The 26,237-nt window shown below is 42.8% G+C and overlaps 1 protein-coding gene across 5 annotated transcripts in view; it reads right to left on the reverse strand.

Annotated features, from left to right (window-relative positions):
• LARGE1 (LARGE xylosyl- and glucuronyltransferase 1) overlaps nt 1-26,237 on the reverse strand; it is a 360,789-nt gene that overhangs the window by 16,003 nt on the left and 318,549 nt on the right. For all 5 annotated transcript variants that reach the window (XM_039494588.1, XM_039494577.1, XM_039494568.1 and 2 more), the window contains 2 exons: nt 14,424-14,587; nt 7,301-7,579 (listed from right to left, as the gene is read on the reverse strand). In XM_039494588.1, the coding sequence (XP_039350522.1) occupies nt 7,301-7,579; nt 14,424-14,587 (443 nt within the window). The remainder of the gene's footprint in view (nt 1-7,300; nt 7,580-14,423; nt 14,588-26,237) is intronic.

A 26,237-nucleotide genomic window follows, 5' to 3' on the forward strand; every position in this document is an offset into this window, starting at 1 on the left:
TGCTCAGTTTTACTGATCAAAATATTTTTTCAGTGCTCATTTTTCTACTGGCACCATTCCATTACAATCAACTCATTTCATAATCTGAAGTATATTTGATTTTCTTCCACCTTTTTGCTGGGCATTGTGGTGTATGAGTTAGAAAGATTTCGACCATAATCGTCACTGGATGTGTGTAATGGAATGCCAATAATAAATCTGGATATTTTGCAACTAACACTGGGGAAGCTATTTAATTTGTGTACAGTTCTTGAGAAGATATTTTCAGTTTTAATACCTCAGCACCTATTTTCTAATACCTACCATTTTCCCAAACACCTAAAACAAGGATATGTGAATTTGTGAAGACTTTCTCTTTGTTAGTATTGTCCAGGAAACCATTTCCCAGGCATCCTTGTGTGCAGCCACTGATGTAGCATATGTCATTCTGACATAATGAAGGTTGGGTTAAATTTCTACTCTAGCAATAAGCCATAGGAAAGAATATAAAGGTAAATTTCTCATTATTAGTTTTTTTGCATAGTGTGGAATAAAGTGATCTTAAATCCCAAGAATCCTCTCAGAGGTCAAACTAACTCCAAAATACAGCCACAGAATGTTTCTTCTTCAAAATGGTTACAACTATTTACTAATTCTCACAACAACCCTTGTATGGTAGGTAAATATTATCACCTGCATTTTCATATGGAGAAACTGAGATTTAGGGTACTTACAGTCAGAGGCGTGATTGTAGCTTGTGTGAGCATACGCACACTAGCTTTAATCTAGTTAGTATGGCTAAAAATAGCAGTGACGTTGTGGCAGCACAGGCTTCATGGGCAAAAGTGATCATGAAATGACAGATTTCATGATTTCAAGGAAAGGAAGACATGAGAGCAGCAGAACAAGGCCAATGGACTTCAAAAAAGCAGACTTCAACATTCTAAGAGAACTGCTAGGTAAGGTACCATGGGAAGAAAATGTAAGGGAAAAAAGAGTTCAGGAGAGCTGGTAGTCTGTCAAGGAGCCAGTATTAAAGGCACAACAGCAAGCTATCCTGATTCAAAGGAAAGACAGAAAGAATAGTAAGAGGCCAATATGCCTGCATTAGGAGCTCTTGAATTACCTGAAAATCCAAAAGGAACTAACAAAAAGTGGAAACATGGACAAATTGTTAAGGAGGAGTACAAAAGAATAGCACAAGCATGTAGAAACGAAATCAGAAAGGCTAAGGCACAAAATGAGTTACATCTAGCAAAGAACATAAAAGGCAATAAGAAGAGGTTCTATAAATACACTAGGAGCAAGGGAAAGATGAAGAAAAGTGTAGGTCCACTATTTAGTAGGAAAGGAAAGCTAATAAGGGATGTCATCAAGAAGGCTGAGGTATTTATAATGATTGGAGATATACCAATCTCCTAGAACTGGAAGGGACCTTGAAAGGTCATCCAGTCTAGCCCCCTGTCTTCACTAGCAGGACCAATTTTTTGCCCCAGATACCTAAGTGGCCTCCTCAAGGATTGAACTCACAACCCTAAGTTCAGCAGGCTAATGCTCAAACCACTGAGCTATCTCTTCCCCCTAAGGCCTATTGTGCTTCAGTCTTCACTAAAAAGGTTAATTGTGACCAGATACTTAACACAATTAACATTAACAACAAAGGGGAGGGAACACAAGCCAAAATAGGGAAAGAAGAGGTTAAAGAATATTTAGATAAGTTAGATGTATTCAAGTTGGCAGGGCCTGAGGAAATTTATCATAAGATACTTAAGGAACTAGCTGAAGCAATCTCCGAACCATTAGTGATTATCTTTGAAGGCGAGTAAGATTCCACATGACAGGAAAATGGCAAACGTAGTACTATCTTTAAAAAGGGGAACAAAGAGGACCAAGGGAATTATAAACCAGTCAGCCTAACTTCAATACCTGGAAAGATACTGGGACAAATCATTAAACAATCAATTTGTTAGCACCTAGAGGATAACAGGGTCATAAGAAAGAGCGAACATGGATCTGTCAAGAACAAATCATGCCAAACCAACTAAATTTCCTTTTACTGGCCTAGTGATAGGAGGGAAGCTGTAGATGTGATATATCTTCATCTTAGTAAGGCTTTTGATAGTCTCACATGACTTTCACATAACCAAACTTAGGAAATATGGTATGGATGCGTGCATAACTGGTTGAAAGACCGTACTGAAAGAGTAATTATCAATGATTCACTATCAAACTAAGTGGATTTATCTAGTGGAGTCCCATGGAGGTCTGTCCTTGGTCTGGTACTATTCAATATTTTCATTAATGACTTGGTTAATGAGTGCCACAGAAAAACCCAGAAGGAAATTAATAATTCTGTTTTCAGAGCATGGTTTGAATAGTGTGCAGTTGTGGATGACACCAAGCTGGAAGGAGTTGCAAGTGCTTTGGAGGACAGGATTAGAATTCAAAATGACCATGTCAAATTGGAGAATTGGTCTGAAATCAACAAGGTGCAATTCAATAAAGACAAGTTCAAAGTACTACACTTTGGAAGGAAAAATCAAATGCACAAAAATGAAATTGGGATTAACTGGCTGGGGAGTAGTACCGCAGAAAATGATCTGGGTGTCACAGTGGATCACAAATTGAATATGAATCAACAATGTGATGCAGTTGTGGAAAAGGCTAATATAATTCTAGGGTGTATTAACAGGTCATTGCATGTAAGACACAGGAGGTGATTGTCCAATTGACACTGGTGAGGCCCCAGCTGGAGTACTACGTCCAGTTCTGGGCACCACACTTTAAGAGATATGTGGACAAACTGGAGAGAGTCCAGGGGAGAGCAACAAAAATATAAAAAGTTTAGAAAACCTGATCTATGAGGAAATGTTTTCAAAAAAGGGCATGTTTAGTCTTGAGAAAAGCAGACTGAGTAGGAACCAGATAACAGCCTTCAATACGTGAAGGGCTGTTACAAACAGGACAGTGATCAATTGTTCTCCATGTCCACTGACTGCTGAATCTGCAGCAAGAGAGATTGAGGTTAGATATTAGGAAAAACTTTCTAACTAAAAGGATAGTTAAGCTCCGGAACAGGCTTCCAAGGGAGGTTGTGGAATCCCCATCACTGGAGGCTTTTAAGAACAGACTGGACAAACACCTGTCAGGAATGATTTAGGTGTACTTGTCCTGCCTCAGTGTAGGGGACAGGACTACATGACCTGTCATGGTCCCTTCTAGGCCTATGTTTCGATGATTCCAGCGTAAACTGTTCGAACCCTGGGTACTTACCCACATTACTAGCCCATGCCAGGGTCTGTGCAGCTTTACTTCTATTTTGGGCCATGCTAACTATATTAAAGCTAGCATGGGACTGTCTACCTGTGTTACAATCACACCTTCAATTGCAGTGTAGGCATTCCCACAGAAAAGTGAATAGCCTAATCCTAAACCCCGTGAATTGAATGGAAGTCTTTCTAGTGACTCAAATGGGGCTCAGACCAGGCCCAAAGTGACTTGTCCAAGACTAATTTACAAGTCAGTGGAGGAGGTGGGAGTTCCCAGTCCTGTGTTCAGTCCATCAGATCATTCTTCCTCTCTGCAAAACCAACAAATACACCTGACAAATAAAACTAACAGCTACTTTGTGAAGTTTGTCTCCCACTGAGGTGTTACCCCCATGCACAGTGCATGGCGGCCAAAAATATTCACATTTCATACTAGAGCGGGGCAAGTATAAATCCAGAGGAACACATTGAGGATATAAACTCCCAGTGTGTCAGTGGATGTGAGGAGTATATTTGAGCCAGGTGAGCTAGGAGGGAATCTTCGCACTAGCCACTGCAGATGTAGATGCTCTAGAGAAAGAACCTGTGTAGTTATTTCATGCTAAAAAACCTCGAAGACTATTCAAATATAGTACTCACAGCTACCAAAAAGGAGCCTTTGGCTTTGGGGCAATGCTGAGGTGATCTGAGTGACAGATAACCGAATGCTGCGGGTGACAAAAGAATTCTACTCAGGACACACTATAAAGGTGACTTTAGTATTGTAAACTGAAAGTCTCTGAACTCTACATGTCTTTCTCCTCGTATGGTATAGTAGATGAAGGGAGGGGGGAAAGAGTTTTGATGGAGATCAAATGCACTGACATGACCTTGTATAAACAGCTGTGAAAAATCTCAAATCCAGTAGCTGGCAACATACATCTAGAGCAGAGGTGGGCAAACTATTGCCCACGGGACTCTCCTGCCCGGCCCCTGAGCTTCTGGCCTGGGTGGCTAGCCCCCGGCCCCTCCCCTGCAGCTCCAGCATGCCGCGCCACCAGCGCAATGCTCTGGGCAGTTGGGCAGTGCAGCTGCAGAGCCCGGCCTGACCCGGTGCTCTGTGCTGCGTTGTGGTGTGGCTGGTTCCAGCAGGGCAGCACGGCTGTTGGATAGAGGGCAGGAGAGTTCGGGGTGTGGATAGGGGTCGGAGTGGTCAGAGGGTAGGGAACAGGGGGGTTGAATGGGGGCAGTCAGGAAGGAGGGGGGGTTGGATGAGGCGGTGGGGGGCAGTCATGGGCAGAGTTCTGGGGGTGGTCAGGGGACAGGGAGCGGGGGGGTTGGACAGAGGGCAGAGGAGTTCGGGGTGGTGGTCAGGGGGTGGGGGTGTGGATAGGGGTTGGGGCAGTCAGAGGGCGGGGACTGGGGTGGTTGAATGTGTGCAGGGGTCCCGGGGGGCAGTCAGGAAGGAGGGGGTTGGATGGGGCAGCAGAGGCCAGTCAGGGGTGGGGTTCTGGGGATAGGAAGTGTGGGGAAGGGCCATCAGGGAAGCGGGGGTTGAATGGGGCAGGAGACTGGGGGGGGCGTCGGGGGCGAGAAGTGGGGGGGGGAGGATAGGGGGCAGGGGCTGGGCCACACCTGGCTGTTTGGGGAGGCACCGCCTCCCCTAACCTACCCACCATACAATTTCCGAAACCCGATGCGTCTCTCAGGCCAAAAAGTTTGCCCGCCCCAATCTAGAGTAATGACCAGACCTAATCCAGCCTGGGCCAAGTCATTGACATAGGGTGTTTCTGAAAGCGTACATTCATTATTTTAGTACGTCTCCCCTCATCCCATACACCTTACCAGGTAGGCTGTAGATATACAATATGGATAAATCAATTTATTACCAGAGGGACTTTCCCTTTATAAGAGCCAGGCCTTAAGCATCATACATTATTACTGTACGTGGGGGGACAGAAATGAATGCATGCATGGGCAGCCCTAAAGAACAATTTCTGCCATTCAGATGTATATTACTAATCAACTACCCACAGAAGGTACCAGTATAAACTCCACTGAAGAAGTACACGGGGGTCACCATTATTTAAAACAGGCTGGCAGCTTGCTATGCTATTTTGCTTAAAACTGCTCATTATTTAACAAAAAGCCCTTCACAAAATGCCCTTTTGTGAAGGGCCAGAAGTAAAAGATTAGAAATTCTGACCTTCCTGAGCAACAGGGAATTACAATTAGAGTCTGACTGGTGTGAGAGGTGCATGAACATTTGTGGGGCATCACACATCAGCTGCAACATTCAGTGTAAATCTTCTCACTTCCTAATGGCACCACTAGGTGGGGCTCTCCATTTAGTCATCTGAAGCAAATTCACACTGAAAATTAGTTCTATCCTTCAGTGTCTCAAGTATATTTCTCCACATTATCCTCCTGTTCCTCCTTTCTTCTTGCCTTTTAGTGCTGGCTTCCATTACTATGCCTCTGAGCAGTGGGAAGGAATGAAGTGCTTTCTCTGGAACACATGCCAATGTCACAGCCACGGGGGCCACGTTCAGAGCTCTAACTGGAAGTCAATCGTCAGAAAGCAGGGGGCATGTATCATATGAGACATAGGCACCAAAGAAAAGAAGAGCGAATAATAATAATCCCTTTGCGTTTCCTGAGAGGGTTATCTTGGGGGCAGGAGCAGAACTGTTTTGTGGTTCTTGCACCATAAGAGAGCAGAAGGAAACATTCTTAAAATAGGTGAGAAACATAGGGCTAAAGTGATAGCTGACACCGGAGGGTGTAACACCCTTGATTTTAATGCAGTTAAGTGCATGTACACCGATATACAGATTTACAAGGTGAATGGGATAAAAGTAGGAATCAGATTGCATCCAAATGGTGCAGGGATCTTTTACAACCAAACAGCTGACCTCATTTTGTGTCTGTGTGAGACTAAAAAAACCTGAATGAGTTGTGAATTTGAAGCAAAGACTTTCCTGCATCATAGAACATCAAGGTTGGAAGGGACCTCAGAAGGTCATCTAGTCCAACCCCCTGCTCAAACCAGGACCAATCCCTAGACAGATTTTCACCCCAGTTCCCTAAATGGTCCCCTCAAGGATTGAGCTCACAATCCTGGGTTTAGCAGGCCAATGCTCAAACCACTGAGCTATCCCTCCCCTCCTTCACTGAAATGTGTATGTCTCTTTATATTCAGAGAGCCCGGGCCTGTGCAATTAAACTGAATATCTGCATACTTGGAACCCTTGTTGGATGACTTTGATCAAACATTACCAATTGTTAAGAGAGAAGATGGAAAAATGAGATTCAATAGGGATTAAGGAATTGAAATCCTTCTGTCTGACCAGGGGGTGTCCTCCTTGCCTCACACACTGGGCTCTGGTGGTCAGCCTCTCTTTGCAGAAGGAAAAAGTCTCCATTAAAGGAGGCTGTGTTAAATGATCAGAGGTCCAGAGTTCGCTCAGTCAAGTGCGTTCACATTCATTACTATACAATACAATTTCAAGTCACCCCTTCCAATTTCAGTACACTAATTATTCTGCCTTGGCAGGCTCTTGTCTTGCAATTATATATCAAACCTGCTTGGATCATAACCCCATTTCCAGGGTACAGTGCTGGGTTAATAGTACCTCATGGGGAGAACAACTTCAGTAACATTTTGCATGTTTCCTCTGTCACAGACATCCTAGACTCCTACACACTAGAGACGGAAAAGACCTAATAGGTCACCCAGCCTACCTCTCTGCTAATATAGGAAGCTACTACACATTTACTAGTGCTTGGTCCAATATAATTTTCAAATTGCCAAGTAATGAGGGCCTTCCACCACTTCCCTTGGAACTATTCCGCAGTCTAATAGATCCCACTGTGTCTCAGTTTCTCCTTTCTTCACTTCATCCAATTACGTCTAGTTATAGCCCCGTCTGCCACCCTAAATAATTCCTCTCCTTTGCTTGGTGTTCACACATTTCTAAAATCTGAAGCTATTATGCTCCATTTAGGGCCTGACCCAACTGTTTCACTGTGTGTGTGGAGGGGAGTGCGTGAACAGCCTCACCTATATTTACCTGAGGTACTCGTAGAGTCCATACATGGGCAAGAAGTCAATGTCAGACAAGAACATGTATGGTGTGCTGATGTGCTTCATGGCCACATTCCGCAGGAGATTCACAGGATAGAACTGCCCCTCCTTGTACACTATATGGTACCCAACATTGCGTCGGCTCATGAGGACTTCCGAGCCCTGGGCGTAGCGCAGGAATTGTTGGGCCTCTGCATCAGAAAGATAGAGTGCCAGGCTGATTGGACCCTCCCAATGTTTGCAGATAGCTTCAAGCATCTGGAGCCTGAAAGAAGAAGGGGAAGAATCAAAAAAGGGAAACGGACGGCTCTAGGACTCTTCCTGCCATGGAGCATGATGCTGCATGAAGGCCTGTACAGGTGGACTCCTGCACCTATGTGAAGTCCCACTGAAGTCAGTGGGGCTCTGTGCAGGGATCTGCCTGTGTATTTTCCCTTACAGATGGGGGCCTTATGATCCAAGGTGATTCTGAGGGCTCTCATCTTCCACTGAAGTCAAGGTAACCTCAGCTAGTAAGGTTTTGTAGCTCCTTTCAAGCAGCTGGTAGAAGGGAACAGATGTAGAAGCCCATAATGCACCTGGCCTGCTATAAAACTACAAAAGCCCTGGAAGGGCAGGATCCTAAAAGGTTTTGAGAGGGAATGAAATTTTAAGGTCATACAATGTGGTGGATTGGGTGATTACTGCATTTTATGAAAATTCCTACCGACCAAAAGAAAACATACTGTCAGGATAATGGCACAAAGATGGCACTTCTACAGAAATGGGATGGGGTATGTGGATTGTGTGGAGGTGGAGTGGCGGAGGGGTTGGACCATAGAGTATGAACAGAAAACATTTCAAACAGAAATAGCCTTTAAAATATCAATTTGTATAATTTTCAATTATTTCTCTCCAAGCTGTTATGCCATTGACTTTTAAAAATAGATTTTATGTATAATATTTTTTTAAAACTCATACACCAGTAACGACATTATTGACAAAAACACCAAACAGAGATTCCATACACAGAGCTAAATTAAATCCTATCTGATCAAAATGCTCTAAACACTCCAGGCAGTTTCTAGAGGGACATATAGAGATTAAGATGTAACGCCTAAAAATACAGCAGGCGCTGGTTAGAAAGCATCTTTAGTTAATGTTAAGTGAAATAAGGCTATACAGCACAGCCAGGTATTCTATTCAGAATCAGCAAGAATAGACTCTACCTTCCAAATCTCCACATCAGTAGATTTTTTTCCCCATTAATATTCGTACAAGACTCAAGAAAAGTTTTCTGCATCATAGTAATCAAAGGAAATAATTTCCCACTTCTACGATCTCCCTAAGCTTTGTAGCAGAAAGGAATGATGTGTTCATACCAGCAAAATATAAATTCTGATTTTTATTTAATAGCTTTTTCTTCCAGGTTTGAGTGATCCTAATGACATCCAGGAAGATATAAAGCTTTTTCCCTAGATACGAAAGATTACCTTGACTAGTCCATACCTGGTGCATTATTTTCTTTTTATCTATTATTGAAACAAAGGTTATTATCAGGGTGCGACATGCAGCTGTATTAGAAACAGAGATCGATAAAAAAGATCTAAAAGGTATGTGAAAGGCTTTAGGCTACTGATTTTAGGAATCATAAATAAAACCTGTACTGTAGCTAAGCAATAAAGAAAAGCATACTTTTTTTTTTTTGCTACACAGTAGAAACCAATTAATCAGCAATATCCTATTAATCAGATCTCAGATAAAGGGCACCCCTGCTTAAATGGGAAAATTGCCAGAGAACAGATGCAGAGCAATGCCTTTCAAGGACTCTAAGCAATGGATACATGATACACATAACTCATTTAAACGGCACGCCTGATGATGTCCATTATCCCTGGCTCCCCCAAGCCTCTGCACTGCCTTTGAGGGGTGCGGAAAAAAGTTTCTGTATTTCACTTTGAATGAACTATTACTCAAAGTTCTGTATAATAAGGAATCTATTGGTCAAAAACATTTTCTGAATCTTTTGTGTTGTCTGTATTGTTACAGCCATGCTTGCTGACAGGTATTTTGAAATAAATTACCAAAATAAATTGAAACTCGTGATTATATCGTGTTATTTTGACAAATAAAATGTGCAGAATTTTGCAGAATTGTAAAATATTGTGCGCAGAATTTTTTTTTTTTTGGTGCAGGATTCTCCCGGGAGTAATACTTCCAGCTCTGTTGTGTCTTTCTAAATTACATGCTCAGATCCACCACAAGTTATTGGGTTTGATGCAGGAATCACAGAGTGAAATTCTATGACCTGTATTATGCAGGAGGTCAGACTAGATGATCATAATTGTTCTTTCTGGCCTTAAAATCTACAAATTATGGCTTCTAAAGCAAGAAATATAGTTTCTTTGGTTTTTCAAAAAATTGCTCTGTGCAATGCTTACTTTTAAAGCAGTTCATTAAGTAAATATCTCCCAGCACAATGTAGTCTCTGACAAATCAAGATGATCAGTTGGTACGTTTGTTTCCAACAGGGACTATGCCAGTCAAGAGGATTTTACTGTAATTCTTTTTTGTTTGTTTGATTGTTTCTTTATGATCAACTTCCCCCTTAGGAATTCTTTTGCCACTTGACTCCCTCTTATTACGGTTTCAATACACTCAACTGGTGTCAACTGTGGCTTTCTTTGTCTGCACTTCAGGCTTGCACTGTCACCACTGCTTCTGACAGCTAAATGCTAAGGACAGACAGTGCCTTAGAAAGGTGGTCTAGCCAAGGTATACTCCTGAATAATGCCTGCATAGCTCGTGGTGCAGTCAAGCAATGTCCAGAAGAGAACACATCAGTCTGAAAGACAACATATAACAAGTATCAAACATCAATGAATGTGCCTCCTTCTATGCGCATCTATTTTGGACTTCTAAAATGTATCTCTGCTCCCCTTCCCTCTCCCCCAGCCTGCATGACAAACATCCATAAACTATCTCTGCAATCATGTCAGTCTTAGCCCCAGTGGGACTAGATCTGGAGACACTGATAGCTGCTGACTTGGGTTCCCTTTTCTTCTTACAATAGCTTGAAGGAATAATGCAGGTGTATACCCAGGGCCGGCTCTAGGCACCAGCAAAACAAGCAGGTGCTTGGGGCGGCACATTTCCAGGGGGCGTCATTCTGGCCATCCTTTTTTTTTTTTAAACTTCTTCCTCCCCTCTCACAACCCTGCAGAAACGGAGCCATGGAACAGCTGGGGATCCAGCATGGGAGCTGAGGAACCACGGGACCCTCGGAGCTGTTGTTCCTTGCCTAGCTCCCTGCCTATAGAGCCAGCCCTGGAGCAGGGAAGAACTACATTTCCCAGCAATACCCTTGGCAGCTATCAACAGGAAAGGGAGCAGTAGGGAGTGAGGTAGCTGAGCCATGCTGCGAGTCGAAAGGGGTGGCACTGTGAATGGGGAACAAGTGTGCCCAAGGAGTAGAAGGCTTTGCCCCAGATATCCCCTTCAGAAGACTTCCTCAGACTACATTAGGGATACTTGTGTGACCTCACCTTGCAGCCCACAAAGAAGGAATTGGGTGGACTAAATGGACAGTGCCCCTCTCTATCTGAAGCCTAGGAAGGGAGGTATGTGGATCCCACTAGAATTTAAAATGAAAAGTAAGGGAGGGGAGGCTCTGCTAGGGGACTTTGGCAGCTTTAGATACAGTACCAGGCATGTAGAAGGATTTCCACTTAGACTTTAAGGTCAGAAGGGACCATTATGATCATCTAGTTTGACCTCCTGCACAATGCAGGCCACAGAATCTCACCCATCCACTCTTGTATCAAATCTGTGTCTGAGCCATTGAAGTCCTCAAATCATGGTTTAAAGACTTCAAGGTGCAGAGAACCTTCCAGCAAGTGACGCGTGCCCCACACTGCAGAGGAAGGCGAAAACCCCCCAGGGATTCTGCTGATCTGCCCTGGAGGAAAATTCCTTCCTGACCCCAAATATGGCAATCAGCTAACCCTGAGCATGTGGGCAAGACTCACCAGCCAGACACTCAGGAAAGAATTCTCTGTAGTAATTCAGATCCTATCCCATCTAACATCCCATCGGGCATATTTACCACTAGTAGTTTTTTTTTTTTTTAAGAATTTTTTTTTTTAAAGACGAACTAATTGCCAAAATTAGGCTATCCCATTATACCATCCCCTCCATAAACTTATCAAGCTTAGTCTTGAAGCCAGATATGTCTTTTGCCCCCGCTACTCCCCTTGGAAGGCTGTTCCAGAACTTCACTCCTCTGATGGTTAGAAAACTTTGTCTAATTTCAAGTCTAAACTTCCTGATAGCCAGTTTATATCCATTTGTTCTTGTGTCCACATTGGTACTGAGCTTAAATAATTCCTCTCACTCCCTGATATTTATCCCTCTGATATATTTAGAGAGAACAATCATATCTCCCCTCAGCCTTCTTTTGGTTAGGCTAAACAAGCCAAGCTCTTTGAGTCTCCTTTCATAAGACAGGTTTTCCATTTCTCAGATCATCCTAGTAGCCCTTCCCTGAACCTGTTCCAGTTTGAATTAATCCTTCTGAGCCATGGAAACAGAAATTGACTTTTCCTTTCCAGATTTAGTTAATATTCAGAAATGGAATCTAGCACCTGCCTTCCAGATTTGAACACCCTCAAAATTCAGGTGTGCTCAAGCTCAATTTGGGCAGCTGTTACTTCATTTCTCCCAAATCAAATATACTGATCCACTGTAACTTGCTGTAGAAAAAGTAGGATAAGAAATGAAGCAGCAAGAAATGCTTCCCAGTGGTTTTTAGGACTGGAATTGCTATTTTCAACAGCTATTGCCCTTTTTTTTTAAAGTTTTATTTGTTTAAAAGGAAGACAGTGATATTGCATTGGCAAATTCCCCATAGAAACAAAGAGTGGAACAAAAGAATAATAAAGGCATCTCAACTTTTCTTCATTTATGTAGGACAGCCTTATAATATGCATCCAGATATCCTCCAATCACACAAGCTGATAATTGTTCCACTTTACTGCAGTTCTGTAACCATATGGGAACCAATCCTGTCTGTGTTCTGTGCACATCCAAAATTCCTGCTGAATGACCCGCCCTGGGAGTGAGTTACCAGTGACCCAGGGCTGGGACAGCAGGAGGGTGCAGGTTGCCGGGGAGAGCCCAGGGCTGTGGGGGCAGGGGAGTGCGGGTGGGGGGAGGGCACTGGTGGGGAGGAAAGGAGGGAGCCCAGCACTGGGGCAGCAGGGGAGTGTGGGGGGGAGCCCAGGGCTGGGGTGGGGGGGCAGCCAAATTTTTTTTTGCTTGGGGCAGCAAAAAACCTAGAGCCGGCCCTGTGTATACCATACAGTGTATCATTTATGTACATGTCTATCTCTATCTGAGACACTATTCACAAATCTCAATAACTGCAATAGAGGAGCTTAATAAAAGCAGCTAAAGAAGATAAAAAAGGCAGCAACTGAAAGACATGAGGGAAAAATAAAACAGCTAAATGCTGCTTTGGTAAGATATTATTTATTGATTTTAGCTGAAAGAGAGTATTTTCAACCCAAATCAATAAATTATAACAACACACCAATGAAGCATGGAAGGATTTTTCCTGCACTGCATTGGAAAGGGTGTACTTTCTGAATAAAACCGTGCAGCTCTGTCTATCACTAAAATGTGTGTCCCTGTGAGGATCCAGAACAGATGATCAGACTTTGCATCATTGCCAGTGAAATGGCACAGAGCTGCAGCTCATTCTTTTGAATTAAATTCTGGAGGGAAAACACACACATACCAGCTTTACTAATTTATTGTGGCATTCACTCAGAGTCTGTTTTTTTTTACTCAAAGGTTTGCAAACACTTAAGAAATTAAGTGTTTCTTAAATTAAAAATCAATACACGAAGCTCTGGTGAACATGGCAAATCATAGCTGAATGTGCAGAATATAGTGCCGAGGAGATGGCTAAGTGGTGCCACTTTCATTAGACTGTATTTATTTTTATAATATTCTGCAAATGTTTTGTCAATCTGAATTCCTTTGGTCCTCCCTGGAATAGTGCTGACCTTCTGCTGGAGAAAAAGAGGTGTCGTGCATGTGTCATGTTGTGTTCTATATGTGCTCCACTTAATGCAGCATCAGTTGCCTGTTCATATTAAAGTGGTGTTTTCCCCCTCTTGTAACACATTTTGATAGCAGCTAGAGCAAGGCATGGCAGCAGACTCAGACTAAAAACTGCAAGAAAATGGAGACTGACTTGGATAAAGTACCATCAAGGGGTTGATTTTGGGGTGGGCTTTGTTGTTGTTTTTAATATTAATTTTTAAGTTTCAGAAACTGCAATTGCTGGAATTAGACAAGACACATACTGTCTACTGGCTGGTCAGCAAATGGAATTTTCATCCCTCAGAAAATTAGTTTCCACTTCAGAACAGAAAACTGAAATATTGTAAAATTTAGCAGAATGATAGATTCTGAAAAGTTTCAAACCATCAATGTTAAAATGAAAACTTTAATTTTTTACCAAGAAATGAAATAATCTGAGATGTTGAAAAAACATGTTTTTGTTTCAAACTGACATTTCAAAGTGAAAAAACATTCCATTTCTAAATGTCAACTAGAAACAATATTTTGTTTCAATTCTCCTGATGAGAAAATTTAAAAAAAAAGGATTGAAATTGACATTTTCCACAGGAAAATGTTAGGGTCGAGGAAATTGCACTTGCAAATGAGACTATTTTTATGCTGAACATTTTGACCAGCTCTTGTACTGTGTCAATATCCAGTACACTGTTCTCCTAATTTTTATAGGTTGTTATAAAATCACAACAAATAAACCATGCCACACAGTTCTGAGTGGAAGTAACCTCTGCTATTCCAAACCTCAGCTTCTCATGCAGCTCTGCCAATGCACCTCAGTTCCTGGTATAGATAAACAGTGGATGCTTGTACAACACCTGCTTGTACTCTTCTTCATTCAAGAGTGCAAGTCCCCTATTTTCACAATTAAAATGTGATATTCCTCTCTCTCATGCATGGCACTGCTGAAATTCTGGGCAGCTTCTTGGAGTTTGTAGGAGATATTCACTGTTTCTGATTTCCTTATAGAATAGAAGAGCTTTCCCTACCTGTCCATTGAGAGCTGAGCCACCAGAGTTACATCAGTGCTGTCTGAGGCAGGCTCGTACTCATAATGTAGAAAGTACAAATGAGTGCGATGGACGGTGAAGCGCTCTCGACGAAATTCGTAGCACAGGTCATCCTCATCCAGCTCGGACAGCTGCTTCTGAAGCTGTAAACAAACATCGGGCGTAAAGGTGCTGTACTCCATATTTCTTATTGCAAAGCAGGAGAATAATGAGTTCTGGGAGCCCGGTCTTGGCACAACTGAACCACAGATTGAATGGAGTGAGGGAAAAAAGTAGTGGTATTCTCCCAAGCCACACCTATTTGAGTCATAGAACAAGGTGCCAAAAAAGCCACTTACAATTGATTGGGCAGAACTTTACAGTATGATTGTCCCTTGCCTTTTTGGATTCTTTGACCAGCTGTGAAACAGCCAACACTGGCATTTAAATTATCGTTAGGTTTCAGAGTCATCACTCCGATCAGACGAATAAGGCAGTTCACATCTCTCTCAGAGCTAACGTTTCAGACTGTCTGTAGACTCAGGCAGACATCACTGCACTGAACTACATTAGGTTCACACATTTTCTTTGCAACTACAATGGTTAAAGATGTAGGCCTACATTTTGAAATGAGACTAGTGATATGGGGTGCCCAACCTGAAATACTTTAAAGGAACCTGATTTTCAGAAGTTGGATGCTCAGCACTTTATAAAAATAAGGCCCTTTCAAAGTCAAAATGGGGACCCAAAAACAAAAGCACTCAAAATCAATAGTCACTTTTGAAAATGGAGGCTTTAAATGAAAAAAAAAAAAAAAAGAGAGAAGCTTCGATTCTGGAACAGAAAAGTATGCCAAGCTGCCATGATCCATCCCAATTCCACTCCTCTATCAAATTCTTTAAAAAACAGACAACTGGACTGAATATTTAAATAGCATTCATTTAAAAAGACAAATCCAAGCAGTTAGTCTTTCTGGAAGAGTCCTATGAGATTTAATAAGGATGAAACCTTTAGGGTGTCATAGATATTAAATCGGGTTCTATGGGAATTACTCTTAAGAACTCTAGAACTTAATAAAGAACAATGGTCTTTTTATACCTTTTACAAACTGCCCTATAAAAGTGACATAATTCTCTAATAGATTACATAGAATGATCTAAAAAACCTAAGCAAGGCTATCATTCTTTATTACATTTTATAGGATTTTTCTATACAAATTAGCCCAAAGTGCAAGTCACCTTAAAATGGATATCCTCTCATGATGAATGGTTTACAAGCATTTATTTAAAAAAAGAAAATTGTTTTTTTGGCCAGTTAAGAATATTTTAAAAAGCTTCATTATTTTCACAAAGCAGATTTTTAAATGTGAGAGGTCATCTGTGCTGACTCCGTGGCAGCAGCAAATATGCTGTTTTCTGAGATGTAAATATAATTGTTGACATCAATGATGAATCACAGAGCTACATGTTTCCCTCTTGCTGCCTGATGGAATAATTAGTGGTACCTTTTCATATATCACTCTTCAGTCTTCTCCTGAATAAGCTGCCTTTGCAGCCTGATCGAAGGCCCACTGAAGTCAGTGAAAAGATTCCCTTTGATTCCACTGGGCTTTGGATCAGGGCCTAAGTCCTTCACTGAGCTCTGAAAATAGCTGTCAAATGAGAATACTTTTGGAAAGACTATAGTCCAAATTGTGCAGTCTTTAATCAGGCAAAACTGCCTTGGAAGTTTAGATTACTTCTGCCTCAAAATAAATGAGAAATTCCTTAACGTTTTGTTCACGTTTTATCCATTCTGCTTTACAAAACACTGTGCAGCATAGGCTCTCCCCTAAAAAACAAAATTGGCAGAGTGGCTAGATAGAATATCTTCATTTGTTCTTCTTTTCCTCCCTCGTAAAAAGACGTTAATATTCCCTTATTAGATCAGCCTGAAGTTGAAATGATTAAAAGAAATAGTTACAGAGTATTTCCTGTAGACACCTTAGGATCTTGCTTTATTTTACAAATGACTAGGTTATAAGTTTGTAACTGCACAGCCGCTATTAACTAGGCAGTCATTGGATTTCTTCAGGGTTCCAAACTAAAAGGACATAAAGACTTAATTATGACTTACAGAATAACATTTTGAACTAAATTTCAGCTAGGGGCTCTGTTGAGCACTGGGGGAGAGACAGCAGCTTATGTATCCCAGTGCTATGATTGTGAAAGTCATAAAACCACCAAGGGTGCTGGTGGGGAGTGCAGTGAGTAGCAGAACCTGCTACACCTAATAGGCAAGGTGTAGCTTGTTCTTCCTCCTGCACTTCCCAGAGCACAGGATGTAGACATGTCCTTGTTTCCGCTCTGCCCAGATATGGTTCCTCTGATCTAGTTAGCAATGCCGACAGTCCCAGAGACTCTCCTTTGTACTCCCCAATGCCAGTAGCCAAAATTGGCTGCCTCCAGCTTGCATCCTTTCCTCCCCTCCAGGTCATTCACAAAGTGGCAGCCATAATTTGACCCCTCATGTTATTAGTACTTAGAATCTGCAAGAAGTCTGCGCATATGCTGTAATTACAGGTTAACACATGACCAGGAAAGCAATAACATATGACCTGATGTATAGAAATGCCCCACGTATTTGGCTCAATCCTGTAACTTTCTGAGACCTCTGGCCTTGATCCCGCAAAACACTTGCACACAAACTTAATTTTAAGAATGTGACTCGTCCCATTAAAGACAGTGGGACTCTCACAGGCTTACAGTTAAGCACATGAGTAATTTCTTCACTGGAGCACAGCCAGAATGCTCAGCACTGTACAGCATCAAGCCCATTATGAGACAAAAGGCCAAGTACCTACCTCCACTTACTGAGTGCAAAGTCAGTAAAAGTTCCTTGTGGAACATGTTCAGAAAACTTGTTAGCCAATCAGATTCCTGTCTTATCCAACCTATTTCAAGTGACACGTTTCATTTTTTAAATGAAATTGCTACAACTGGCACCAGCCACACTGCAACTCTGCAGACATCTTGCAAAGCCAAGTAACTAAGCAAAGAAAACCAGCCCCTTGAAGGTGGCTTAGTGATATTCCAGCAGAAACATCCATCTTCTCTGGCAACTGCCAGTGACAAAAGCTGAAAAAAGAAAGTTTAGGAAGTGAAATCACCACGGATTTATCTACTGGGTGTTCTCTTTTCTGGAAGTCCAGACTATTGGCACTTTACAACAAATAGCTAATAACTACAGTGTGTTAAAAGTTAATTCATCAAAACAAGTATTAAGGAGACATTGTCAAGTTGAAAATCACATTTTGTACTTACTAGTGTTACAAGCAGAACCAAGGACTATGTAGCAGAAAAATATTAGAGAGGAAAAAAATCTCTGTTGTTTGGTCTTTTTATTTTGTGCATTTGCCAGAAGTCTGGCCCAGATCCTCCATGGTATTTTAGACACCTAGGGTTGCCAACCCTTCCGGATTGGCTGGGAGTCTCCTGGAATCGATCTTGATCTCCTGGAGGCTACTGAAGCCAATCCGGGAGATTTTAGGCTGCTAAAAGTCCAGCGGCGCAGCGGGGCTAAGGCAGGCTCTCTACCTGCCCTGGCTCCGCGCCACTCCTGGAAGCGGCCAGCATGTATGGCAGCGGCTCCTAGGAGGAGGCGCAACCAGGGGGTCTTTGTACGCTACTCCCGCCCCAAGCTCCCATTGCCTCCTGCACCCCAACCTCCTGCCCCAGCCATCCCAACCCCCTGCCCCAGCCCAGTGGAAGTGAATGAGAGTGGGAGACTGCGAGCAAAGGAGGGGGACTGGGGTGGGAGGGTGCAGGGCAGGGGGCTTGGGAGAAGAGTATTTGGGTTTGTGCGATTAGACAGTTGGCAACTCTATGAAAATCATTGTGAATTAGGCTTCTAAATATTTTTGAGGCTCTGAGCCTTTGCGTATAATTAACCTCATTGTTTTATTGCTCTCTCTCTCGTGCACTTCTTGGGGAGAGGAGCGGCAGTTACACAAATGCTCTTTCCAAGTCTCTGCAAGATCGGGTTTACTGATGACAAGCAGCAGGAAAATCTAGACTCAAACTGAACAGGCAGGTAGGTGTATGTGTAACGACGACAGACCCCGGTCATTGGCGGGTGGGATCGAACTGGGGACCTCTGTTCGCCTTAGTGCATGAGTCTCTACTGCATAAGCTAAAAGCCAACTGGCCGTTAGCTAAGGCTCTAGAGCGGACTCATTTGATCTCTCTCTCTAAGTGGTCTGAGGGCCACTAGATGGGACAGAACACGACAGCCAGGAGGTGTGTGGGTTACATATGCATGGAATGAAGAGACAGGCTGGAAGAAGGGTGGGACCAAAGAAGTTTTTATCTCTCTATCGAAGGTACTTATATGGGCCCCCATTACTGTAGTATCTGAGCACCTCACAAACTTGGTAGTACTGTCTTAAGCCTACACAAAAGACCCAGTAGGGGAGTAGAAAAAAGTCCTAACTTTTTTTTTTTAAGATGCAAACGAAATGCAGGTTATGATACTTAATGGATGCCCAGTCAGTCAATTTAAAACAAATTCAAATGTAGAGCACCCTTTGAAGAGACAAGCCCAAACTCTTAGAAGCCATAGGAATCCCAAAGAAGGCAGGCGGAGTCTCCTGGTTGAATTCAGCCATTTATGAATGTCTTGTGGTGAAGGTGCTGGACTAGGACTCAGGAGATCTGGGTTAAAATTCTCAACTCTGCCACAGCCTGTGTGTGTGACCCTGAACAAGTTACTGCATCACTTTGTGCTTCAATTCCCCACATACAAATTGCAGATATTAGCAATTTCTTTTTCCAGCTACTATGTTACAGATGACAATGGTTGATTGGTTGATGTTTAAGGATATTTATCTCTCTGTGTGTTCTTTTGTTACACACACACGCACACACGTATACACACACATTCCATTAAAATGAAGTACATTAAGAGAATATTAAGGATGCACAATTAAGCACTCAAAAGCCAGGAAATTGTCTAAGGTAAGGTTCCATGTACAACCTTAAATTTTGCCCCATTGGTAGTTGCCTTAAATTATTTGTTGTCATACTATTTCTCAAATGACTCAATCTTATTCATATCTACATGGTGTATATTCAGTATTTACAGGCTGAGAATGTATAGCCTGGTTGAAAGTTTGCAGCCATGTTATACATCAGGGGTCGGCAACCTTTCAGAAGTGGTGTGCCGGGTCTTCATTTATTCACTCTAATTTAAGGTTGCGCGTGCCAGTAATACATTTTAACGTTTTTAGGTCTCTTTCTATAAGTCTACAATATATAACTAAACTATTGTTGTATGTAAAATAAATAAGGTTTCTAAAAACATTTAAGAAGCTTCATTTAAAATGAAATTAAAATGCAGAGCCCCCCCCCGGACCGCTGGCCAGGACCCGGGCAGTGTGAGTGCCACTGAAAATCCGCTGTTATACATCCATGAAAAGCACGGGTTATAATGGGAATACTGACAGATCTGTGCAAACAGCCCCTCATTTGAACATATGCATCACCAAAATGAAGATCTTAATACCTGCTACTGTTGAAGAAAGCTGGCATCTCCATTCTACATATAACAATAAGCTTATTATAGCACAGCTTCCTTCCCTTAGAATGACAGCATGTATTTCCCAGTTGGAAATATCTAATTAATATAATATTCTCCCTTCCCACAAAATCTTTTTCTCTAAGGCTACTGGCCACTGACCATTTAGGGAATACTACCTCTAGAGACGAATCCTACAGCTTAAAAGCCATGTTCTTTTCACCCTGTGTATAGCAGCTATTCTCTGGAGAGAATCTGTGGTTGGAGGCAGCAAGTGCTTTCATTAGCATCTGCATGTTACATGTCTCAGAAATGAAAATGGCAGCGAGCGGAGAGAGTGTGAGATGCAAGACCCAAAACAAAGAGACAGACAGATCCAAAAATAAAATGCATTTGCTAAATTACTTCTCTGGGTAGCCAGCTGTGGCATGTGAGCTGACTTCAGCTCGGGGAAAGTGGCCTTTGAGGCAGGGCTGGACTGACAGGCACAAGCAGCCCAGGCAGTATCTTTTAAGCAGCTCACTGAATTCTACCATAAATCCCCATAATTTACCAGAACTAGTTGTCTATATAGTTATACCACATGGGTGTTGCTTACTATCTGTATGATAAAGGGTGGAATCGGGATAAACTGCACATACCATGGATCTCTGACTGCCAAACCCATGCTCTGCCCACTAATTCATCTTCCTAGGACTGTTTCAAATCTCTGAGTAGCTGCAAAGAGATGTTTTTCTTAAACTGACAGGCCATAGAAATATTTACTTCCTTCAAAAATATGTGAGCTTTCCCCCAAAATGATACCGGTCCAACATCTAGGACTGCCCATATTCCATCTGGGATTAGTGACATTTTAAACTCCAATATTTCATTACCATTCCAACTAGAAACATTTGCTGTATCACAGTGGAGAGGAGGAAAACCAGGTTTCCTAATGGTATATAACCTGGCTCACAAGGTTGAAAATAACAGTTATGTAACAAAATTTTAAATCATTTTTAGAAATGTATTAATAATGCATTTTCTCTCCCTCTGTTTTCTGTACTTATATGACCTCGCCCTTACCAGAGTATCTGAGAACCTCACAATCTTTAGTGCATTCATCTTTACAACACACCTGTGAGGTAGGGCAGTGCAATTATCCCCATTTTACAGGTGGGGAACTGAGCCAGAGAGAGACTAAGGGACTTGCCTAAAGTCACATAGAGAGTTTGTGGCAGAGAAGGGAACAGGTCCTGGATCTAGCCCCCTAACTGCATATTCACTCCAAAGCATGTACACTTCAGATTCATAGTGCAAAGACTCTGCAGTTGGCGAGATAGGATAAATAATATCAGCATGGGGGCAAACTGTCTGCCAGCCTTAAGTGGTGCAGTTTCATTAATTTCAATGCAGCTGCACCAATTTACACCCATAGACAACTTGACTCCTGATGTTCAGCACTTAAAATATGTCTACATTAACTGCTCTCTGTAATACAGCATAAACAAAATAGAAGATAGCGTGGGATGGCGAAAGCATGTACTTGCCCTTGTTTGCGATGATCTACATAATGCACTTCTGGCTTCTCCACTAATTAGTGATAAAGCCAGTCTAATCCCACATCAATTAAACCTTTATTCCTCCCACACCATCACAGATTTTGTATCTACACAATGGGCCAAATTATGCCTTCAATGAAACTGAGCTGTGATAAGGACAAGGAGGAGGGTCCACTGTCTGAGCAGCAATGTCAGGAGTCATTATACTGTATTAGAAGTAGCCAGTGATCCTGCAGTGCAGTCATTCTGGCATGCAGGAGGAGATGAGGTCATAGCCTCACTCACACCCAACCCAGAACCACCTTCTCTGCAGCCATGATGGGGCCCTGCATTCTTACCAGAAATGCCCCCTTTCTGCAGCTGGGTAGCGATGGTGGGAGCACTAGTGTAGATAGGGCACCACCATTTTTACCACCATACAGTGCTTTTATTAGCGTTACCCCACTTACAACAGAACTAAGATTCTGTCACCATCTCTCTCCCTGTGGAGAGATGAACAGGATGGTTGGGAGTAACAAGTAAAGGTAAGAACAATGGCTACGCAGATAGTGAACTGTGACTGCAGCTTATCATGCTGATCATAATTGTCTCATTGCCACCATGTGCTCTCCTTCTTCTGTTTCTTGTAGGGACCTGTAGTTGTCCTTCATGTGGACCAGCACTAGAGGAGGGAAGAAACAGATACTTTGCCAGAGGGTTTCACAGATATTTGCTGACAGCAGGGGAATGATGAGACTCATGAATCTTGGGTTCCATTCCAGACTCTGGAGAGGAGTGTGCTCCAGGGAATACAGAATCTTCTGCCCATTCCACACAAGCTTGACTGCTCTGCTACTTCCCTCCAACCTTTTTCTGTCCCAGTCCTGTTTCTTCCTCACCTCTGGCTTCTTTTCCCAGTCCCATTATTATTATCATCTACCCAATCCCAATCTCCATTCCTCAGGCTTCTCATATCAGTCCCAATCTCCTTGCCTAGCTATTCCTACTCTCCCTCTCTGGGCTTGCTGGCTGAGTCCTAATCTACCACCTCACTCCTGGTCCCAGTATTCTTGCCCAGCCAGTCCCAGTCCCCACTCTCCTGTTCCAATTTGTCCCCAGTTTCCTTGGCCAGCAAGTCCCAGGTCTCATCTCTTGGCTCTTCTTTCAGTTTGTCTCCCCCGTCCTCCACACACACTGGCTTCCAGTCCTAATCTCCCTCCCCGGCTTCTCATCCAGTCTGATTCGTTTCCCCACTCACTTCACTTTCCCCTTGTCCCAGTCTCTTTGCTCAAACAGTCCCAATTCTCCCCCCACATCCCAGACCCTCTATCAGATGTGTCTTCTCTCCCCAACCCTATTTCCCCTCACTGGTCCCTAGTTCCAGTCATCTTGCCCAACCAGCTCCAGACTCCCTTGCTCACTTCTCTGCCTTCCTTCCCCCCAGCACCCAGTCCCTGTCTCCCTCTGACCTCCAAGCTCCCTGCTGTCATTTCCCAGTGCCCGGCCCCACTCCAGTCTGGAGTAGCTAAGAGCAGCAATTACAATTGTGACTGTAGCCCTGGGCTGGAGCATGCTCAGTCACTCTGTAGGGATGGCATATGCACAGTTTGGTCAGGGCTAGGAGCTCTGAGACGCTTCAGCACACTGAGGAGAATCTTCAGGGATTTTACTTCGGAAACTCTGGCAAGTCTCTCCTGAATGTGTGCAAACTGTGATTTTTCAAAGGCTTGTAACTTGGCGAAATGTGTACTGATTTTCATGGAGATGGCAAAAGGCACATCCCTGAGGCAAAGGCTATACCCCGGCCAAATTTCAAGTCCTTGCTCCCATGCAGGTGCCTCAAGGAAAAAGTCACCAGACTTTTTACCATGGATAAAACAACATATTTTTCCATAGCCTGTTCTCAAAAATGGCTGAATTGTGTTGGTTGAAATTTTCCAAAAATATCAGTCTGAGGCAGACAACTGGAACGGAAAATTTCAGCCCAAACAGTTAAAGTTTGGCAAAGTTATAAGCAACTGAAAACTGGGTCTTACAAAGGGAAATGTCAGGCAACCTTAATCAGAGGTGGTAGTACCAACCCCATGTATAACAACAACAACTGTGGCCAATGAACAGACAAGGATTCAGCTGGGGAAGATCAAGGTTTCCCATCTCAAATAACGTATGGTTTATAGGGAAAAAAACTCTATCATGACAAATATTTGCACTAATGGAAAGATTGTAGTGTGACACTTGTTCCCATGCTGGAGTGCTGCACAGGCACAGGGTTTTTTTCTGCATCGATCTGATTATAAGATTGGGGCCCTTTTGTCTGGCTTGAAAGCTGTCTTGCCAGTTTATTTTTAGACATGTTTAATTTTTTAAGAAGAAAGCTAACACTAGGTGGGGCATGGCTTGCAACAGTCACCAGTTCCTCTGATGGAAATTATAACAACGCATGCAGAGGTCATCGCCCCTAGTTAAAATTTTTACATCTCCAACTTGGTAAAAACAGCCCCTTCTCAGCGAGGGCTAGTTAGAGTGGTTTACATCTGGTGTGTTGCTGTTATGGAACAAGGGCCAAAAAGAAAACAGTTTGAAAAAGTGCTGCCGTGTTTTCCGTTTACTTTTCGGGAAATTCTTTTAGAAGGGTCTCATCCAAAGCCCACTGAAATCAATGGGAGTCTTCCCGTGAATCTCAATGGGCTCTGGATCAGGCCCCGAGTCTCATAAATATGGGTTGTCCCATTGCATCTCAAGCGTAAGAAGAAAAAAAAATCCCCCTTTGGCAGGGAATCCTCATGAGAAATTGTCTGCAGAAAGGAGCTTTTATGGGACAGTGTAAAGGTTGAGTCTTTGTGTCCGTGTGCCAAAATCAGGCTCCTAGTGGATATTATAGCCTTAGCTATGGAGTCACATTAGGACACTAAACATACTGCTCAAGCATTTGAGGCTTTACAAGTAGGCCCTTTAGTATGAAATGCTGGACATAAATATTATAAGCAAGAGAAAACTCATAACTAAGAGATTATTGTGAGCTTTACCTTTATGGGTTTCCCTGAAAACTTGCTTCTTGCATTAAGACAAGAGGATGGGGGGCAGGCCGATGTGGAAAAGAGCATGAAACAAGTGGGACAGAGTGACTAAGGCCCTGATCCAAAGCCCAGTGAAGTCAATGGAAGCCTTTCCAGTATGCTTAGGCTCAGATCTTAACTTCCCATCCACAGGTTGCCTGAAGGGAAGGGTAGTGATATGTCACAAATCAGTACAGGAGAGCATTTTCACTCTGATTTTTCTTTTAGTGCCCATGAAAACAAAAGGGACTGACGGCACTGGTTCCACTGCAAGCATAGTATGGTCAGCTCCTTCCAATGACCTCCAGCTGTTCCTCTATAGACCTGGCAAGGAGCTCTGATAATTTGCCTCATTTCTGACCAGCAGCCATCCCTTCTATTCCAGCATTGTGCCCCCTTCATCCCCACTGTGGGAACTGGGCCAGACCCTCAAACGTCATTTGCTGTGCTGTCAGTTGTACTAAGGGAAATGAAAGATCCTTTGATTCAAGGAACTCTCTTCATTTCTGTGTGTGTAGAAAGAATAAGAAGAAGAACGGTGGAGCAAGGCAATGACTGAATATTCTAATTCAAGCATTTTCATCCAGGAACTTGTATTCATGGCAATGGAGCAGCAGCAGCCACCAATGAACATTTCTACCACCTCAGCTCCAAAGTCCAACAAGCCAGCTTTTTCCTTTTCTCTCTTTGAAAATCACCACCATCTGTGCACTTGTTACAGCTAAAACAGCCTCTTCCTGCTAGCCGGGAGGATCCAACTTTAACTTAATTCAAAAATGTTAAACCTTTCTCTCTCGTTGCGTACCAAGATGACAACTGACATTTGCCAATGAACTGGGTGACGGTAACTTCACAGGGTTTCCTTTGCTACGGTTGCCATGTTAGGCAGACTGGTTTTAGAGATGGACGACCATAACCAACACACAGGAATTTCTTCCGACTTTAGGATGTGGGCTCACCTGTCCATGATGCTCAAAAGTTATAAGCACTGTAGACACACTCTATGCTGTACTGAGAAGAAGTTAAAGCTGTCACCGCATGTGTTGTGTGATTCCAATAAAAAATGTATCTGCTCTGTTTGCAGCTGGCAGCAGATTGACAGCACAGCAGCTATAAATGGAAAGGAGGCTTATACATAGTAGAATGCACAGATGCCCATCATTTTTTCTCAGTACAATACACTGATCACTATAGCCTATGCCAGTGGTTCCCATCCTCTGGTATCCTTACCAGTAGTTATACTTCTGGCTTTGGGGCCTTGTATTCTAGGTTCCAGCTCCCAGCCATAATGATGAACCTGCATGGTATGTCCCATTGCCCATCTCCCCTTCATGTTCACAGTTTCTAACCCACAGTGGAGCTTGTACTGCTTGAAACTCCAGACTCATAACATCCCTGCTGTTTGGTGCAGCTGAAATGCCATTATTGATTAGAAAAGACTACTAAATACAGGGTCCCTGGGGCACATCACTTCCGTGCTTGGCCCCCTGGGTCTTTTAATAAACACTTTAAAAAAGAGGAAAAAATATGAGTTAATTTACCTGCACATCGATAGAGATATAGAAGCAGATTATCATTTAAACTAAGGCAGTGTAAAGGGGCCTTATAGTGGGAATAAATGTAATTGCATCCTTTTAAAGGCCATCTTTATAATCATCTTCACACTGCCAGAGGGCTGTAAATGA

The sequence above is a fragment of the Mauremys reevesii genome, linkage group 1 (assembly GCF_016161935.1).
Source record: "Mauremys reevesii isolate NIE-2019 linkage group 1, ASM1616193v1, whole genome shotgun sequence".
Lineage (NCBI taxonomy): Eukaryota > Metazoa > Chordata > Testudines > Geoemydidae > Mauremys > Mauremys reevesii.